A 19,816-nucleotide genomic window follows, 5' to 3' on the forward strand; every position below is an offset into this window, starting at 1 on the left:
CTAGTTCAACCGTTAAATTGTTTCTCCCTATGAATATGGAACTATTCAGTGATGATTTCAAAATCACAACAGCATCCTAAAATTTTGACACATCACGTTTCTTACATAACAGTGTAGAGAAAAAAAATCAAGACATTTAGTGACAAAAATTAGTGGGTACCCTTTTATCATGTCTATGCTGTTACCAATAAATTTATCAATTACAACAATATTAGACTTGTAAAAAGTGCAATTACGTGTTGGAAACTAAACTCACAGCAAAAAAACATTATCACTGCAGTAGTCATTTCACAACAGCATTCATAAATGAAGAAATTTGCCTTTCATATGTTAGAATCATGTGCAAAACAGTGTAGCCGAGACCATTGATTGGCGCGCTAAAATATCCCATTGACTGGGTCAGATTAGGTGAACGTTCGTCTGTAACGCCCACAACTCCCGACGTATTTATTATAGACATTTAAACTGTGGGGTCACCAAAGGGTCTCAACGCCTAAATAAAATAATTCGAAAAACTAATCAGGAATAAACTTTGTGTTTTGATTTAAATTGAATACTTAAACGTTCTTTACTTGTGTTTTTGTTATGTTTTGATAATCAATTCTTATGATATCGGACGTTCTTTCAGCAAAAAAGGATTTAACTGGCTTTAAAAGTTACAATGGATGTGTTGATTATTATCTTTTTTTCGGACGTCAAAGCGATTTAACAATTGCGGTTGTCCAATTATGTCATCTTTTTACTTTTATCTGGTCAAAATTTTATTTTAGAACGAATGCATGATCAACTTTGAAAAGTGTGCAAACACAAAACATATAGACAAAATATACTAACTACTATACTTGTGAAAAACCCTTGGCAACAGAAACATATATATATATATATTCAGCTTTTTTTTTAATCGACCCAATTAACATAGTAATGGACGACTTCGTACATTTTATGATCGCAAATAAAATATGTATATAATATACTGTGCACTGTAGTTCGTATATATACTGAGACCCTTTGGCAACCCCACAGTTTAAATGTTTATAATAAATACGTCGTGAGTTGTGGGCGTTACATACGAACGTTCACCTAATCTGACCCAGTCAAAGGGACATTTTAGCGCGCCAATCAAAGGTCTCGGCTACACTGTTTTGCACATGATTCTATGTCTATCCTGTTACTTTGCTTAAAGTAACAGGATAGACAATATGTGACTAAAACGTCTTTAAAAAGTATATCATTACATATTATTTTACATATAACGAAGTTTTTGGTTATTTGAACACATTTAAAGGTGACAACGTTTTAATCTTTGCAATTTAGCATATACAAAATGCAATACTACTATCGGTAACAGGATAGACAAAAAGGGAAGCAGGATAGAAAATAATATGGTGATATATCGTTAAAGTACGTTCCTGTTACCAAAAACAAAACGACAAAAGTAAACCAAAATGCAAGGAAACTAATTGATGTTAAGTTTATTACAAAGAGAAAAAATGCTGACCATTATGAATTGCTATCTTAGACTTACGTTGCTGGTGGATATTTTTATAACCTTTGAAAACCAATTTTTAGAGGTATTTTTCAGTACAAAATGGAAAATTGACAAATAATCTATCATTACACAAAATGAAAATTTATAGAAGTTTTTACTCTTGAAACCCATCTTATTGGCAATGAAAAACAAGCTTAAAATTCTATCGGAACCTTTTCTAAATACCCCAAAATTTCGATTGAACATGGTAACAGGAGAGACAAAATATTGCACCACCTATCAAAAAATGTTTCAATTATACATTCTTGTATGACATTATCAAGATTGCATCTTTTAACATGTTGCTCCATAAGTACTGTTTATTTTAATTTGTTTATAAAGAGGTGGTTTAAAATAAGTAACTTAGTTTAATTTTGCAATTTTAAGATTCAACATTTTTTGAAAATGACCCTTATAATGATAATAATGATAATGTTCTTTATTTAAAGAGGGTAATACGGTCAACCTATTGTTTCAGCAAATAATCACCCAACTGAAAAGATATCTGAATTTTTCGATCATCACTTAAGACCTCATGTTAAAGAACTCCCCTCTCACATTCAGGATACTACTGATTATTTAAAGAAAATGAAAGAAAGCCTTAATCCTTTAGCAAACAATACCATACTCGCATCCATGTCCGTGTCTTCTTTATATACCAATATTCCACAAGACGAAGGAATACCAGCGTGTGAAGAGGTATGGAACAATCACAGTGACAAAAATCCTCCGACTGAGTGCCTCTTTACACTTCTGAAACTAGCGCTGGATAACAACAACTTCTCTTTCAATGACAAAAACTATCTACAGATAGACGGCACTAGTATGGGCACAAAAATGGCCCGTCATATACATTTTGTACCAACATATTTATGGGCCAACTTGAAAAACGTCTCTTGGCTAGTGCTCCATACCAGCCATTATCATGGTTTCGATTATTTTAAATTGACAGATTCACAAGACCATCTGAATGAATTTCTAAAACACTGTAACTCTTTCCACCATTCATTTAAATTTACACACGAAACATCAATGGAGAAAATAAACTTCCTTGATACTACGAGTTACATCCAGAACGGAACCATTATAACGGATCTCCATACGAAGAAAACAGACAAACATCAATTTCTCTCTCCTAAAAGTTGCCACCTTAAACACTGCTACCGTGGTATCCCTTTCAGTCAGGCATTGCGAATCAAGATAATATGCTCAACTGAAAATAAGCAAAATGCTAGACTTGGACAACTACGTAAACATCTAGTTGTTCGAGGATTCAATAACAACAGCATCGATACAGCTTGCGAAAAAGCAAACAGAACTAGCCGCCAAGAACTTTTGGAATAGAAGGACGAAAATAAAGGAGTCAATAGAACCTCTTGTACCTACCTACCATCCTGATTTTAAAAATGTGTCATCCATTGTTCAAAAGCATTGGAAAATAATAGAAAATGACTTCAATTTGAAAAAAAAGTATTTTCCTCACCACCAGTCATGGCCTTCAGAAGACCTAAAAACATCCGTGACAAATTAGTGACAGCTGTATTAACATAGCAACCTACTCCACGACCCGGTTGCTACAAACAATGTGAGAGAAGGAATTGCTTATGTTGTAAAGCCGCCAATACTAGCAGTTATTTCATCAGCTCCTTTACAAAACAAAGTTATACCATCTACACAAATTCCAACTGTAAAACGGAAAACTCAATTTATGTATTAACATGTAACACCTGTGGAATTCAGTACGTGGGAGAAACAATGGACAAATTTAATATTCGGCTAAATAACCATCTATCATGGTATAAAACCAACAAAAACTGTCCCCTCACAAGACATCTTCGCTCAAAGAAACATCCTTTTGATAATGTTACTTTCCAAATCATAGAAGTGAACACTGAGTGGTACACCACGGCGAGAAGGAGAAGAGAAAACTTTTGGATCCACCAGCTCCATACTTTAGAACCTGATGGGCTTAATGAAAAAGACGAGAAAAGATACAGAAAAGATAAAGAATAATTAATTATACAACATCGTCCTTTATATTTCTGTAATATTGGCCAATGGACATTGCAAACTTCAACCACAAATTTTGTATTAAAAAAATAATCTTGAACTTGATCCAAATTTTGAATTATTTACAAGACAGCAAAATTCATGTACAATGAACAAAAAGTTTCTTATCTGCATCCGATTTTACCTGGATATAGATGCACGCTCAATGAAGCTAGTTTGTGTAGCGAAATATCGCGTTTATTTTTTATTGCATTGTAAATATTTTTAACATTTTAATATTTACATACGAAATAGTGTGTTAAAATAACATTGTTAGGCAATTTATAATTTCATTTGTGTAATTGTATTAATCTTTGTACTGATTACTCTACACTCAAATATATTTGTATGTTATGTGTTGCAATTTATAGGCATTTATATATGTTACAGGCATTTACTAAATTTAGGCATTTGTAAAATGACTGAATTTTTAGGCATTTTAGAGTTGATCGGCGTTTTATAAAAGGTCTAAAAATACCTAGACTTTTTTCTAAAATGCCTGAAATTTCTAATGAAAATTCAAAAAATGGCCTGTTCAGTTTCAGGCAAACTGTACAAATATGAAATACATGAAATAGATGATAAAAATATCTTGTAAATCAAAGAATATTGAGTAAAATAAAGATTATTCTTAAAAAAATGTAGCCTGCAGGTAAATTTTGAGGTTTTGATAGTTTTAATGTCTATTATAACTAGAACTCCGTATAGAAAAACTCCTTTGTTCTGTTTTTCAGATTTACAATGACAGAAGGGCACATTTTTCTTACAACAAAACAAAGATTTTTAAAAACCAATTAATTGAAAATGTTGATTCTAATCAGAAATGTGTAATATGGAACAGAGAAAAATATGAAACTATTTTGAACAAAATCAAGATTGGAATAAAAGAACATCCTTTGGATTATTGACATATGCAAAGGTAGGTGCATTTATGCTGTCTAGCTATAATGTTGTTTTCAAAACAAACATCAGTAAATAAAAAACATGAGGCTCCTAGTTGTCCGAATTGCTCACCTGGCAAAATATGCAAAATAAAAATCTGATGCACTCAAGGAATATTTTTAAGAAAAAGTCAAGTCAAATAAGGACAATATCACATATAATGAGTTAGTTGGATACTTCTGTAAGATCGAATCTCTTATTATTATGTTCCCGCAAAAACCGTTCTGAATATGCATGACATATTTGCCACTGGACGTTTAGCATGCAACAATTAATCGACGATGCATTGAGCTCCTGACTTGGGACAGGCACATAAAGAATGTTGCGGGATTAAACATGTTTTGAGCGCTCAATCCTCCCCTAAACTGGGACAGTGGTGTTACAGCACAACGTAAGAACAATATGCGCGAAGTCAGGAATCTAGTCAGTGCTTGTTTAACGTCGTTTCTCTAATTCTTCGTCAATTTATCCCTTTCTGCACACATTGTATAAAAAAAATTTAATCAACGTGTGGTTCGTTTGATCTCAGTTCTTCATTGGTTAAAATCCGATTATGACGTCGAATTTTCCTGCTTTCCTCTGAATTTCCTATTGTGACGGCATGCAAAAAGGCGACCATGCCTGATGACATCACACAGAAGGAACACATCTTTTTGCAGATCATTCAAAAAGAAGGAATAAGTTTGCCTGCATATTGTTTGAAAATCATTAGAGAAACAGATTCCACCACCAAATCTCGTATAATACGATATTTATCCACTCTCGACAGTTAAATTTTAAATATTTAAAACGCTCGGCGAGCCTCGCGTTTTAAATTTGAAAATTTAACTGTCTCGAGTGGATAAATATCGTATCACACTCGATGCAGTGGTAGAATCTATATTTTATAAATGCTTTTCGATATTTTGAGAAATTTAATGTTGATGGCAGTTCTTGTGTGTCTTAATGTTATAGAGGAAGGGCCAATGTCCCCTGAATTTATTTTAAACAAGGGAAATTTTCAAAAAGTCTTCCAATCGTTACTTAAATCCACAGCATCACAGATTCATGTGAGTAATTTGAAGTTCTTATAATATTTTAGCTGTTTCAAAACAGACCAACAAATTATAAAGCTTGAAGATAGACTAAAGCTGTTTTGAAAGATGTTTGTAAATTTTGAGCATTTATCCAAAAAAATGTATACGAAAGACTCTATAAATCAAAACAAAAACTAGGTGGGATATATATAAAGCTATTACATGTTTTTCGGTTACAAATTAGATATTTTTTGTTTTTCGACAACTTTCTTTGAACATTTTCCCTTGAAACATTCGTAATTGTGTTTCACTGAAATGCCTTCAATAACAATACATCAGGGTGAATAGTTTTGTCATTTTGAAAGAAATTAGAAAATTAGATGACAAAATGATTAAAGGACAGGCGGAAGATATCAAAGGGATATTCAAACTCATAAGTCATTGACATACTGACAAAATCATAGCCTAAGAAAAAAACGAACGAAAGACAAACAACAGTATAAAACACAACATAGAAAAACACGAACCTCACCAAAAAACGGATGGGGAGAGGGGGAGTCATTTGTTCCGAAAGGTAACAGATCTTTCTGCACTTGTGGCACCTGTCGTGTTGCTCATGTAAGTACAAACTAAGTGATAGGTCTCATTAGTTGATGTCACATACGAGTAAAGCGGACGGGATTATGGTTACGACAATTGGAACATATGCGTCGTCATCAAATTTTGTTGAACGGTCAACCAAGTCGTAATGGCGACCATACAATTTCCGAAGGGATGACTTAAACTTTTTCGTTTAATAGCTTCCTTGTAAGTAGCAACCCTCTGTAAAAAATCATGATAGAAAATGCAAGCTCAGAAATTGGGAGATATAAATTCTATATGCAGGCGCTACTGGACTGTTGCTACATAGAAATGAAAATTTTACAAGTTGAAATCATCTTCTTTCACGTAAAGATTTGTTCTCAACCGACACTCACTGCCAATCTCTAGATTTAAGTCACGATATGAGACAGAATTTACTGTATCTGTGAACGTCCATGACAAGTTTCTTTCATATTTACTTAGTGACAACTTTTGTATTTTGATCACGTGAGTGAAACAAATACAGAGGAAATTGTCCCTACTTCCTTACCAAAACTTGTATACACTCGGTATGATTTACAGCTTGATATGTTGTATTCTACAGAAATCTATATAAAAATAAGGAGATGTGGTATGATTGCCAATGAGACAAATATCCAACAAAGTTCAAAAGAAGTTAGATGTAAACAATTATAGGCAACCGTACTGCCTTAAACAATGAGAAAAACCCATACCGTATAGTTGGCTATAAAACGCCCCGACATGAAAAAATAAAAAACAATTCAATTGAGAAAACTAACGGCCTAATTTATAACACAACAATTTGCGAAAAACAAATATGACAGACATGAACCAATGACAACCACTGAACTACAGGCTCCTGACTTGGGACAGGCATATACAGATTGTGGCGGGGTTAAACTAGTTTGCTGGCGCAACACCCTCCTCCTAACCTGGGATAGTAGTGTAACAGTAAAACATAAGAACAAACTATAAAAATCAGTTGAAAAGGGCTAAACTCATTAGATCGTTACAAAGCAGAAAACATCTAACGAAAACACAGACAGCAACAGCAAAAACATGGATTGTGTATTTGATACATGGTTTATCACAGAGTGCTGTTAAATTGTATTTCTTTCATCTCATATCTTTCCCCCAATATACTAAATGAACTAACACAGTTGCATTGCACTGAATTTATTATTGCTCTCTAGTAAAAGGTCAGGTCTGTAGTGGACACACCTACAAAAGACAAAAACATTAATTATGAATTATAATCTATCCAATTCACTCGTATAACTGATGTGTAATTAATGCAGACACAAAGTAAGCATTGATAAACGTATATATTCAAATATATACAGCTAAATATTATTTTTGACGTCAGATATCCGTCAGACAAAATACAACTAAAGTCAAGCATAAAAAAAAAGCGAAAAGTAATTTTAAAATCTTAAGCACTGTATAATAATACGGCATTCGATAAAAACGTTCATAAGTAACTGAATTACCTGAAGTAAAATAATGTATAAATGTAATACAAAAATGCTAGAAGTACTATTTAAAAATAAAGCATTTTAAATTCTTTAAAATAAATAAAACTGATTTGAAAAGTTTGAGAGATGGAAAAATGTTAAAAATATTTTACAGTAAAAAAGATCCAAAAATGATCTTCGCAGGTAAAAAAAAACAACAACAAAGGTTAAGATAATTTGTAATTATAACGTATACTGAACAGATGGAAGATAGAAACACTTAAACAAAATGTAAACGAAAAACAAATAGTCTTTAAAGAATAATATAAAGCAGTACAAGTCCAAAATATTTAAGTTGGAAAGTTTCGATCGCTAAAAAATAACCAAGATCGTTATTATACAATGCTAGTCACTTCATTTCGGAAACATGATCAAGTCTTTTTTAACTGTGATGTTTTAGCGTTGTCCTTACCTACTGAGTAGAGATTTAAACTTAAACGAATTCTATATTACAAAAAGGATATGGAATTAACATAAGACATGTAAATTTGAGTGAAAACAGTAATAGTTGAATACATTTTTTTCTATTTTCGCACTTCTTTCATATATAATATAAATTTACCACTCTTTGCCACGCAATATTTTATAATACCCACCATGTTTTTGACCTAATGCTTACATAACTCATTTCTGCGAACATTCTACGTACATGAATGGACTCCCCTTATTCCATTTGCAGGTATATTACTAAACAAGTCTACTATATTGCTTCATATTTCTTGAACAATTTGCAAGTTTTCAACGGCGAATGTTATTCAAAAAGAAGATGTTTGTCGACTAAATGAGCAACAGTGGCTTACTGGTTGAAGGAATTAATAATCGTCTACAAGTTAACTTGTCTTATTTATGATATTTTCTTTTGTGTTAAGATTTTTATTCAACATCCAATACTTCAGTAGTTAAATTATATGTTCTTACTGCCAAACATATTAAGAGGAACGCATATTTAGATATTAACTTTACAATACTGGTACACAAATTCAGATAATTTGAAAATAATCAAAGCTTTTTAATGATGTATTAATTGTAATAAAGCAATATATTCTACCGGAAGGAATTGTCATTATTTTGTAAAGTCATAATAAGGTTTTTTTAATTTGATGAGGTTAAAAAAAACTATATATAGCATAACAATTGCAGATCAGCAATACATTGTAAAATATTTCATAAGCTTAAAAAAACACTTACTGGTTTTAACAAGATCCATGAACACAAGTCAAATACTTCTGATTCCATATGGTACCCTTGGCGCATGGCATTCGATGAGGCTTGCCCCATACACACTGAATAAATCCGGCACAGTTTTTAGGATCAGGATAGTATCCCCAAGTGGTTTTGCATGCAAATTCTGTAAGATAGAAATATTTTATATATCTTATATTGTAAAACTATAACATTTTCGAGTGTACTTATAATAACATTATGTATTTCTCTATTATGATACATTTTTTGTAGTTTGGCTAACAAACATTAATGCAAAATATGTTCCAATCAGATTCAAACAGATCGTTATTAAAATCCATTTAGTAATGCATCGAATTCAGATAAGAATGAACCCTGTAAGATTTTAGATATAAATGAGATTTAATTGTCCAATCATAAAGGATGACTCCTGAACTATTTGCATTTGAAATGAGTTCGCAGATTGTATGCATTACGCGTATTCATTTCCCGATATCAGAGCTGAAATGTATATCGTAGGCAAATGCTTGTAGACGAAGTCCAACCTCGAAACAACAGCTATTGGTCAATCATTTTTAATTTTGAAGGTCAATTGAAAATCACCTTGTCTTAGGATTCAGAGCTCTTTCAGTTCTTTCTTGCGACATATCAGTGCGCGGTTATAATCATAGAAACTCAATTGAACGGTTTAACTAATTGTTACGGTTACAACTCTATCTAGCAAAGTTGACCCTTACTAGATAGATTTTGTAAGATATCTTTTGGTCACATAGCTTCTCGCGTATTTAGATTTTTATGCATCCTTGGCTTTTAAATGTTTTGGTTTGGACGTTCCTGGTGAAGCTGGGAATCCAGAAAAAGTGCTTCGGACGCTCGAAATTCATTAAGTATTATTTTCCTTCAAAGTATTTTTCATTAATCAATATTACACTGAATGTAACAAACCAAACATAAAAAAATCGAGTAATCTTCATTAGGTACGCTTAAGATTAGTACTTTCGGAAAACAGAAAACATACGAAATATTTAGGAGAAAAAAATACGAGAACAGCTTTAAATTTTAAGAAGCCAAATAGAACTGAGATTACACAATAATATGTTGAAAGTTTGTGAGGTTAATGTCAAATTAAACATACAAATTACACGGAAACATTATATCTACCTGGCATACACGCAAACCTAACCTCTTGTTCTTTGTGCACACTGAAATAAAGGTGCTGTAACGAATCACGTATAGTAAATAATAAACTGGTTTCAGCACTTAAACGTGAAATATAAGAGGGAATTCAGTCAATTATTCAAATGGGGGCTAAGTAAGTTCGGTGTTTTGACCATTCATCTCTACTAAATCATCGACATGAATATACTTTAAATTTTTAAAGACATTTGTATTTGCCGGCACTTTATAAAAAGGACATACTTTATCACCTAACAGTTACCGACTTGTAAAAGAGATACAACAGAAATAAGAAGATGTGGTATGAGTGCCAATGAGACAACTCTCTATCCAAGTCACAATGTGTAAAATGTAAACAATTTACATGTTAATTTGTCGTCTATAATATAATAATTACAAATTCATTTTCGTTGTAAGCAACTTTTAACAGCTGAAACGAAGTAGGTCACCCAATCAATCATAAACGGAACATATATATTTTTAAATGAATATTTCAAGTACCTGAATAAGCTTTAGTTACACCTTCGATTTTTGTCTTTTTTGTCAATATATCACTCAGTCCTGGAGAAGTTTTTTCTGCAAATTTAATTCCTACACTTGTAATTTTGTCTTTCATTTCCACAGTTGTAACTTGATTTTCTGTTTGTTGCCAAGCATACGTTGTTGGTCGTGTCGAGTCAATCATTTCAGTAGCGACATCTAAAATGTTGCAAAATTTCATAGTAACCTAAATGAATCATAAACCTAATGTAATCCAAAACACAACGAAGGAAAATAAACAGCTACGCCATGAGCATGATACGCCCGTCGTTTTTTCAAAGAATAAATTTCAATAACTTCTCAATGTCATATCAGAAATTTATGAACAACTAAAAGGAGGTTATCTTAATAGATATAAACCAGTCACCAAAGTTTCATGAAAACTGCTGAAAGCACTTTAAAGACATTGTCTGAAAACTGGAAAATCACCCTTTTTTATGAATAAAATCCCATAACTCGGAAACGTAAAATCTAAAATTTATAAAAATCGAAAGGAAGCTTACGTCAATAGATATAAACAATTCACCAAAGTTTCATGAAAACTGCTGAAAGCATTTTTGAGTTATTGTCCGAAAACTGGAAAATCATCCTTTTTTAATGAATAAAACCCCATAACTCAGAAACGTAAAATCTAAAATTTATAAAAATTGAAAGGGAGCTCATGTCAACAGATATAAACAATTCATGAAAGTTTCTTGCAAATTGGTGAAAGTGTTTTTGAGTTATTGTCCGAAAACTGGAAAATCCCCCTTTTTTAATGAATAAAACCCCAGAACTCGGAAACTTAAAATCTAAAATTAATAAAAAACGAGAGTTAGCTCAAGTCAATATATATAAACAATTCACCAAAGTTTCATGCAAATTGGTTAAAGCGTTTTTGAATTATTGTCCGACATGTTGACGACGGACGGATAGACGGACGGACAACGGTATACCATAATACGTCCCGTAAACGGGCGTATAAAAACCCTTATAATCATAACTTTATTCATGGTAAAGTAATTTTGTAAATCGGCCATCAACACACTTACATTTGTTGCTTATAGTCCTTAGTTTTCTATGTAGTGTCTGTGGACTTGTTTGTCTTATTGTTGTTTGTTTTTCGCATTGGCGTTGTCAGTTTTCTTCAACTTATGAATTTTTGAATGTCCCCTTGGTATCTCTCGCCTCTTTTTACATAGATTGGAGTGAGAAGTTCAATATAATAGTTTGCCAACAAATAAGAGGTATATATAATTATAGAGAAGACATACAGACAGCTAGAGATTGGAATTGATTTCGATACATAAGCTATATATACTAACAAAAGCGGAAACTAGTTTTGCACATTGTTGAAGGCCGTATTGGTGACCTTATGTCACATACACCTAATTTTTGTGGTGTCTGGTTGATAGTTGTAGCATTGGCATTCATACCACATCTTCTAATTTGATGAAAATCATTATTGAAGTAAATAACTCTTACGAAGAGTCAACTGGTAATTTCAGTCATTTTGACTTACTAGTAGATCTTGAGTAACTAATCATTTTTTTTTGTTTGTTTAATGTTTCTCTAAATCATCAAATCGGCAATGCCATTAGAAAACCATCATCAATCCCAGTGGAAGCCTCTGCTAGTATTTTATCGGTTATTAAAGATGCTTGTGTCGGAACAGTATTTGATTCACTCGTCGTCTCATTTGAAAAAAAATGACTTTCTTTTATGTTTGAATTTTTGCAGTTAACATTTTTAACAAATTTTGTAGAGTCTATACCAAAAAGCAAGAAATTGTAAGAACGCATTATTGATTGGCAATTACTTCTATAAGGAGTCGACTGGTGATTTCGGTCATGATGACTCATTTGTAGATCTTGTCTAGCTGTCCAAACTTGCTATTTAATGTTTCTTTTTATCCACTATATTTTTCCGCAAAAACACAAAAAGGGGTAAACATCGTCATCCAAGATCCATAATTCTTACAGAGTCGTCTGACCAATTCGCCCATTCGACTTACTTATTTAAAATCTTTTGCTTAAGCCCATTGAATATATTTATTCATTTGATCAACTGTCAGCAAATTGTGTTTTTTTTCCATATCAATATATTGGTAGATTCTCCGGAAAAACGCGTAATTTTATTTGAAAAAAAAGCTGAAAAAAAGAAGATCAAATATCATCCTGAATATGCATAATTTACCTTCATGGTTTTCTGTTGTGTTTCCACGGGATAATTCTTTATCAATGGGATTAATATCATTTGTAGTGGTAGCCTCTGTTAGTATTTCGTCTGTTAAAGATGACTGTGTTGGAACAGTATTTGATCGACTCGTCGTATCAGCTATAGCATTTTGACTTTTGTTTATGTTTGAAGGCTTTGCAGTGGTAATTTCTGTTTCCAAAACAGTAGCGTGCTCGGTATCTAAAGCGTTTAGAGTGGTAACGAGTAAATCTGCATTCATTGCACTTGTAGAAGCTTGCAAACTATCATCTTTTGAAGTCGGTACACTCTCCAAATTTTTGTCTTTTTCTGTAACCGTTTCATTAGAACTTGGTGTTGTTATGTATGATTGACTCGTCGTATCATCTATAACATTTTGACTTTTGTTTATGTTTGAAGGCTTTGCAGTGGTAATTTCTGTATCCAAAACAGTAGCGTGCTCGGTATCTAAAGCGTTTGGAGTGGTATCGAGTAAATCTGCATCCATTGCACTTGTAGAAGCTTGCAAACTATCATCTTTTGAAGTCGGTACACTCTCCAAATTTTTGTCTTTTTCTGTAACCGTTTCATTAGAACTTGGCGTGGTTACGTATGATCGACTCGTCGTATCAGCTACAACATTTTGACTTTTGTTTATGTTTGAAGGCTTTGCAGTGGTAATTTCTGTATCCAAAACAGTAGCGTGCTCGGTATCTAAAGCGTTTGGAGTGGTATCGAGTAAATCTTCATCCATTGCACTTGTAGAAGCTTGCAAAGTATCCTCTTTTGAAGTCGGTACACTCTCCAAATTTTTGTCTTTTTCTGTAACCGTTTCATTAGAACTTGGTGTGGTTACGTATGATCGACTCGTCGTATCAGCTACAACATTTTGACTTTTGTTTGTGTTTGAAGGATTTGCAGTGGTAGTTTCTGTTTCCAAAACAGTAACGTGATCGGTATCTAAAGCGTTTGGAGTGGTAACAAGTAAATCTTCATCCATTGCACTTGTAGAAGCTTGCAAACTATCATCTTCTGAAGTCGGTACAATATCCACATTTTTGTCTTTTTCTGTCACCGTTTCATTAGAACTTGGTGTTGTTATGTATGATTGACTCGTCGTATCAGCTATAACATTTTGACTTTTGTTTATGTTTGAAGGCTTTGCAGTGGTAATTTTTGTTTCCAAAACAGTAGCGTGCTCGCTATCTAAAGCGTTTGGAGTGGTATCGAGTAAATCTGCATCCATTGCACTTGTAGAAGCTTGCAAAGTATCATCTTTTGAAGTCGGTACACTCTCCAAATTTTTGTCTTTTTCTGTAACCGTTTCATTAGAACTTGGTGTGGTTACGTATGATCGACTCGTCGTATCAGCTACAACATTTTGACTTTTGTTTGTGTTTGAAGGATTTGCAGTGGTAGTTTCTGTTTCCAAAACAGTAACGTGATCGGTATCTAAAGCGTTTGAAGTGGTAACAAGTAAATCTTCATCCATTGCACTTGTAGAAGCTTGCAAACTATCATCTTCTGAAGTCGGTACAATATCCACATTTTTGTCTTTTTCTGTCACCGTTTCATTAGAACTTGGTGTTGTTATGTATGATTGACTCGTCGTATCAGCTATAACATTTTGACTTTTGTTTATGTTTGAAGGCTTTGCAGTGGTAATTTCTGTTTCCCTAACAGTAGCGTGCTCGGTATCTATAGCGTTTGGAGTGGTAACGAGTAAATCTGCATCCATTGCCCTTGTAGAAGCTTGCAAAGTATCATCTTTTGAAGTCGGTACAATATCCAAATTTTTGTCTTTTTCTGTCACCGTTTCATTAGAATTTGGTGTTGTTATGTATGATTGACTCGTCGTATCAGCTATAACATTTTGACTTTTGTTAATGTTTGAAGGCTTTGCAGTGGTAATTTTTGTTTCCAAAACAGTAGCGTGCTCGGTATCTAAAGCGTTTGGAGTGGTAACAAGTAAATCTGCATCCATTGCACTTGTAGAAGCTTGCAAAGTATCATCTTTTGAAGTCGGTACACTCTCCAAATTTTTGTCTTTTTCTGTCACCGTTTCATTAGAACTTGGTGTTGTTATGTATGATTGACTCGTCGTATCAGCTATAACATTTTGACTTTTGTTTATGTTTGAAGGCTTTGCAGTGGTAATTTCTGTTTCCAAAACAGTAGCGTGCTCGGTATCTAAAGCGTTTGGAGTGGTAACGAGTAAATCTGCATCCATTGCACTTGTAGAAGCTTGCAAACTATCATCTTTTGAAGTCGGTACAGTATCCAAAGTTTTGTCTTTTTCTGTCACCGTTTCATTAGAACTTGGTGTTGTTATGTATGATTGACTCGTCGTATCAGCTATAACATTTTGACTTTTGTTTATGTTTGAAGGCTTTGATGTTGTAATTTTTGTTTCCAAAACAGTAGCGTGCTCGGTATCTAAATCTGCATCCATTGCATTTGTAGAAGCTTCTTCCATAACACTTGGTAAGGTGGTTGTATTCAAAAATGATTTTGTTTCTGGTATATCGCTATGACTACTGTCTTCCTGTAGGATTCTTTCTGTTGTCATCTCTTCTGAAACTGTGGTCGATGACATCAACGCATTATGTTTTGAAATTGTTACTGATTCCGTCTTGCTTTCCGATGCAGATACTATAAAACATGGAAACTTCATTCAAAAATAGAAAACAAAATAGTATTACTGATTCTGAAAAAGTTATTTAAAAGTATACAAACAAATAATTATTGAAACCGATACCGCATGTGTATATAGACACGCCAAAGCTGTACTAACATCTGATTAGATCAAAACGTTTATATTACAAATTGAAATCACAGTGTACTTTTTCACGCTTTTGATCGACTTGTCATATCGCCTATACAATCTGCAAATTATTGGAAAGACAAATTTGTAGGTAATGAGCAGGAATGTACACACCAGACAAGTAGAACTGATGATATGCAATTTTTTATAGATATAAGAAAATGTGGTATGAGTGCCAATGAGACAACTTTCCATCCAAGTCAAAATTTATAAAAGTAAACCATTATAGGTCAAAGTACGGTCTTCAACACGGAGCCTTGGCTCACACCAACAAGTAAGCTATAAAGGGCCCCAAAAATTACTAGTGTCAAACCATTCAAACGGGAAAACTAACGGTCATATCTATATAAAAAAAACGAGAAACGAGAAACACTTATGAACCACATCAACAAACGACAACTACTGAACATCAGATTCCTAACTTAGGACAGGTGCAAACAAATGCAGCGGGTTTAAACGTTTTAATGGTACCAAACCTTCACCTTTTTTCTAAAACAATAGTGTAACATCACAACATAGAAAGACACACTATAAAATATCAACTGAAATAGCTTAACTCAATCAAAGGCCATATTAACACCAGTGAACATACACTGAACAAATAAATTTGACATTTGATACAATGTAAATACAAAATAAATAAACTAAGGGAAGAATAATAAAAGTAACATGTTATATCGGTATGCAATGTTTAACAATTTTAGAAAAACAATATGCTCGAACAAAAATATCATCCATTTGCAATTACTTTAAACACAGGTAAATGAAAATAATTTTGTTGTTAGGTATATGTGTACAGTTCCAATAGAGAAAGGAAATATTTTTACAAAATAAATAATTTTGATGTTCATAGTACGAAGTGAAAATTTATAGTAATACCAAACACTTATCAAAGCTGTTATATAGACCAGATATAACCCTGAATAACATTAAATAACAAGAAAGCATTACAATTAATTAGTATCAACAGGTCAAATAAACAAGAAAGTACGATCTGAGAGTATTCGCAGTTACTGACAGCTAGTTAAAAGCCAAAACAATTAATAATGAAAAAAATCATGCATCAGAGACTAAAATCAACTAAAACACATCCCAGGGATTTAGTATTTTAACGTCATGGACAGTCAAAGAAGACATGACTTGTGCAATGCCAAAAATAAATGTATCGACAGACAGTAGGATAGTTTAACCTCTTTATAGATCAAAATAAACGTGGGTGTGTCTTTATACATCCCGTTTGTAAAGAATACAAATTTAGTAATGTTTTAATTTGCTGATGACAAAATCGATATAAGTGCCAATGAAAACTATATTCAAAGATCTAATTACAACATTGGTAAGATAACCTTTACTTATAAGTTTGTTTAAAGGTTCGATGAGTTTACTGGGATCACATAGTGATTTCCGCGCTTTAAGTACAATATTACCGTAAAATTTAAGATGTGAAATACCGTTTTTAATCAGTTTTCTACAAGTACAGCCAAATTTACTAATAAAATCTTTGTATCTATGAAAGAACTTAGCAAACGTTTTACTTAATTTATGGTAACGAAATCCCTGACTTAATAATTTACCAGTGATGCATTGATTACGTTCGTTAAAATCTATGACATCACTACACACACGGGCATAACGAACGAGTTGGGATATATAAACACCGTACAATGGAGTCAAAGGAACATCGCCGTTTAAAAAAGGAAAATTAACAATAGGGAATGAAAAATCGTCTCTTTTGTCGTTTATACCTATTTTTTAAACCAAAAACTTAGTAATTTAATGTGTTACCAATAAAGTGCATCAAAACTAGTTGAAAAAGAACAGAAGTTCTACTTACAACTGCAACCACATTAGAAGCCGGATATTATAACACCTCCGGCTGACCTGAGATCAGCCTTGGTTTAAGTAGGACTCATGTTGCTTAAGATTAATGTTTTCATGTAGTCTTTTGAAGAAGGGTGTTTGTCCTTCGCCGTTTATTCGGTTTTGTTTGCCATGATTTTGTCGGTCTCTCTTCGACTGATGTGTTTTGATCATCCCCCCTTGTTCCTATTGTATTACCTTTAAGTTGCTGAATTTCAAAGCGCATTAATAATGATAGTAAAACGTAATCAATTGTATCGTCTGTAAAACCGTATAGCGGGTTTTTTTTGCGGGTTTAAAATTTCGTGATTTAGGGGCAACAAAGTATACGGAAAATTTTGGCGGTTTTTATTTTGGCAAATACTTGATTCCCAATTAAATATTTTGGCGGATACTGAAATGGTTGCAGTTAAAAGCTGTAAAAAATATTTAGGGAGGAAGAAATTCTCCTATAAACGAATCAAATTGCGAGCAAGTATCTTTATTGTCATTCAATCAAACAAGTGTCTATTATTATGGTTAAATTATATTTTTACCTGATTGATATATTATTAATTGATTATTTTCTGATAAGTTAATCAATAGGAGGCCGACAACTTAGATATTTGTCACAGGTGTACAAACTTCTTCTTTATGTTTCGTTTGATTAATTCCTAAATTGACTGGACCTTTGATATACTAATCAGGTTATAAAATTATCAAGAGTGACTTACAACTCTTATATAATTTGTCACTAATTAATAAGGGTGAAATACCTGGCAGAGTCTTATTCTCTTATATTAATTGATACTTATTGATAATTATGTATTTACAATGCGCTTTTGCATTTATGTTGTAAAAATATATATATACCTTTATTGACTTGGCGACCGGAAAAAAAATTTCGCGGAATTTATTTTCGAAATTTTCATTTATCCGCCAAAATAAGCCAAAATAAACACCCTGCGAGAATAACCCGCTATACAGTACTATGTTTTATCTTTAGATTAATATTGATTTCTTTTATCAAAACAAATCACGTTAGAAGATATTCGGAAGATATTTTTCATAACCCTACAAGGAAAATAAGTATACTTTTCAGTGATTTCTCTGAATTAATTATACAGCAATACCTCCTTCGATTTTACTTTGTTACTTACCATTGTATGTTTTGCAGTAGTATTTCCCAAAGTAATTTTTTTCGCAATTACCCGGACTTTGACATTTCTTTGAAGCTGGAACATTTACCAATTCAAAGTTACCACTGACATTATCACATCTCTGAGAGTCAATACAGTCTCCTTTAGGGTATGTATCGCCCAACTGTAAAACATTATTGTTTATTTTTTAATTTATTTAAGTACAAACTAAAGGCTCCTAAGAGCTTGCACTTTTCCCTGTCATTTTTGCATAAAATTGATACAGGGCAATATAGATTATTTAAAAAAAAAAATGGTAAAAAATCGTCTTTCAGATGAAGTGACTCCTATTCAGAATCGACTGACGATTTGGTCATGTTGAATTATTTGAAGACCTTGAATTGTTTATTATTTTTTGTTGTTAACAGTGCCTTTCTGTCTGAGGGAGATGAACAAAACACAAAAAATGATAAAATCTTCACCAGAGTTCACAAATCAGGATAAGGAGTCGACTGACTATTTCTATTACTTGACGTATTCGTAAATCTTGTCTAACTGATCATATTTATCATTTACAGTTTCTCTGTATCTATCTTAGTTTTCTTGAAAACAGCCAAATACGCAAAAATTTGTAATCAAATCATTAATTAAGGGCATTAACTTCTAAAAGGAGTCTTCTGACAGTTTTGGTTGAAATGGATAATAAGCAAATTCTGATATTTTGAATATTTCTGCCCGGTGTGATTTTCTGTGTGTGAAACGGGTTAACAAGATAATAGACAATACTGGCACTCGTATGTTTATGTTTTTAGCATGAGCGGCCATGTTAGGTGGAATCATCAGACATTTTTTTTAAACAGGATAACAAAAGGATGATTGTGGTCAAGTTTTAATTCAACTAACTCAGCAGTTACAGAGGAAAATGTTTTGTTTGTAAAAGTTAACGGACGACGTTGAATGGTAAGGAAAGCTTACACGGCCTTTGGTCCAGGTGAAAAAAATATGTGTGTAATGACAATATCGTAGCAAAAGACAAAACATTGAAAGATAACCACCAGTCGTCAAAACACTTTACTCGGACAACTTAAGATTAAGCAACACGAGCCCTTAAAAAATGGGAATGAAGTCAGGTGCTCTGTAAGGGTAAACAGTTACTGCTCAGAAGCAACCACCGTGTTCATCCGTGGAATAGAAAAGATATTGTTGTGATAACATAAGCATTACCAATTTTCCTGCAATTCGATAATAAAAGTCTCTTCAGTGATGCTCGAGGCCAAATCAGGACTAGG

At 32.9% G+C, this 19,816-nt stretch overlaps 1 protein-coding gene across 1 annotated transcript in view; it reads right to left on the minus strand.

The window, feature by feature from the left end:
• Nucleotides 1–7,298: 7,298 nt before the first annotated feature.
• LOC127704690 (IgGFc-binding protein-like) overlaps nt 7,299–19,816 on the minus strand; it is a gene marked incomplete at its 5' end in the record, with an annotated part of 68,761 nt that continues 56,243 nt past the window's right edge. Inside the window, 5 exons of the mRNA XM_052208828.1 lie at nt 7,299–7,359; nt 8,841–9,000; nt 10,512–10,709; nt 12,726–15,377; nt 18,549–18,711. Coding sequence (XP_052064788.1) covers nt 8,846–9,000; nt 10,512–10,709; nt 12,726–15,377; nt 18,549–18,711 — 3,168 coding nt within the window. The remainder of the gene's footprint in view (nt 7,360–8,840; nt 9,001–10,511; nt 10,710–12,725; nt 15,378–18,548; nt 18,712–19,816) is intronic.

This window comes from Mytilus californianus, unplaced genomic scaffold (assembly GCF_021869535.1).
Source record: "Mytilus californianus isolate M0D057914Y unplaced genomic scaffold, xbMytCali1.0.p SCAF_1, whole genome shotgun sequence".
NCBI lineage: Eukaryota > Metazoa > Mollusca > Bivalvia > Mytilida > Mytilidae > Mytilus > Mytilus californianus.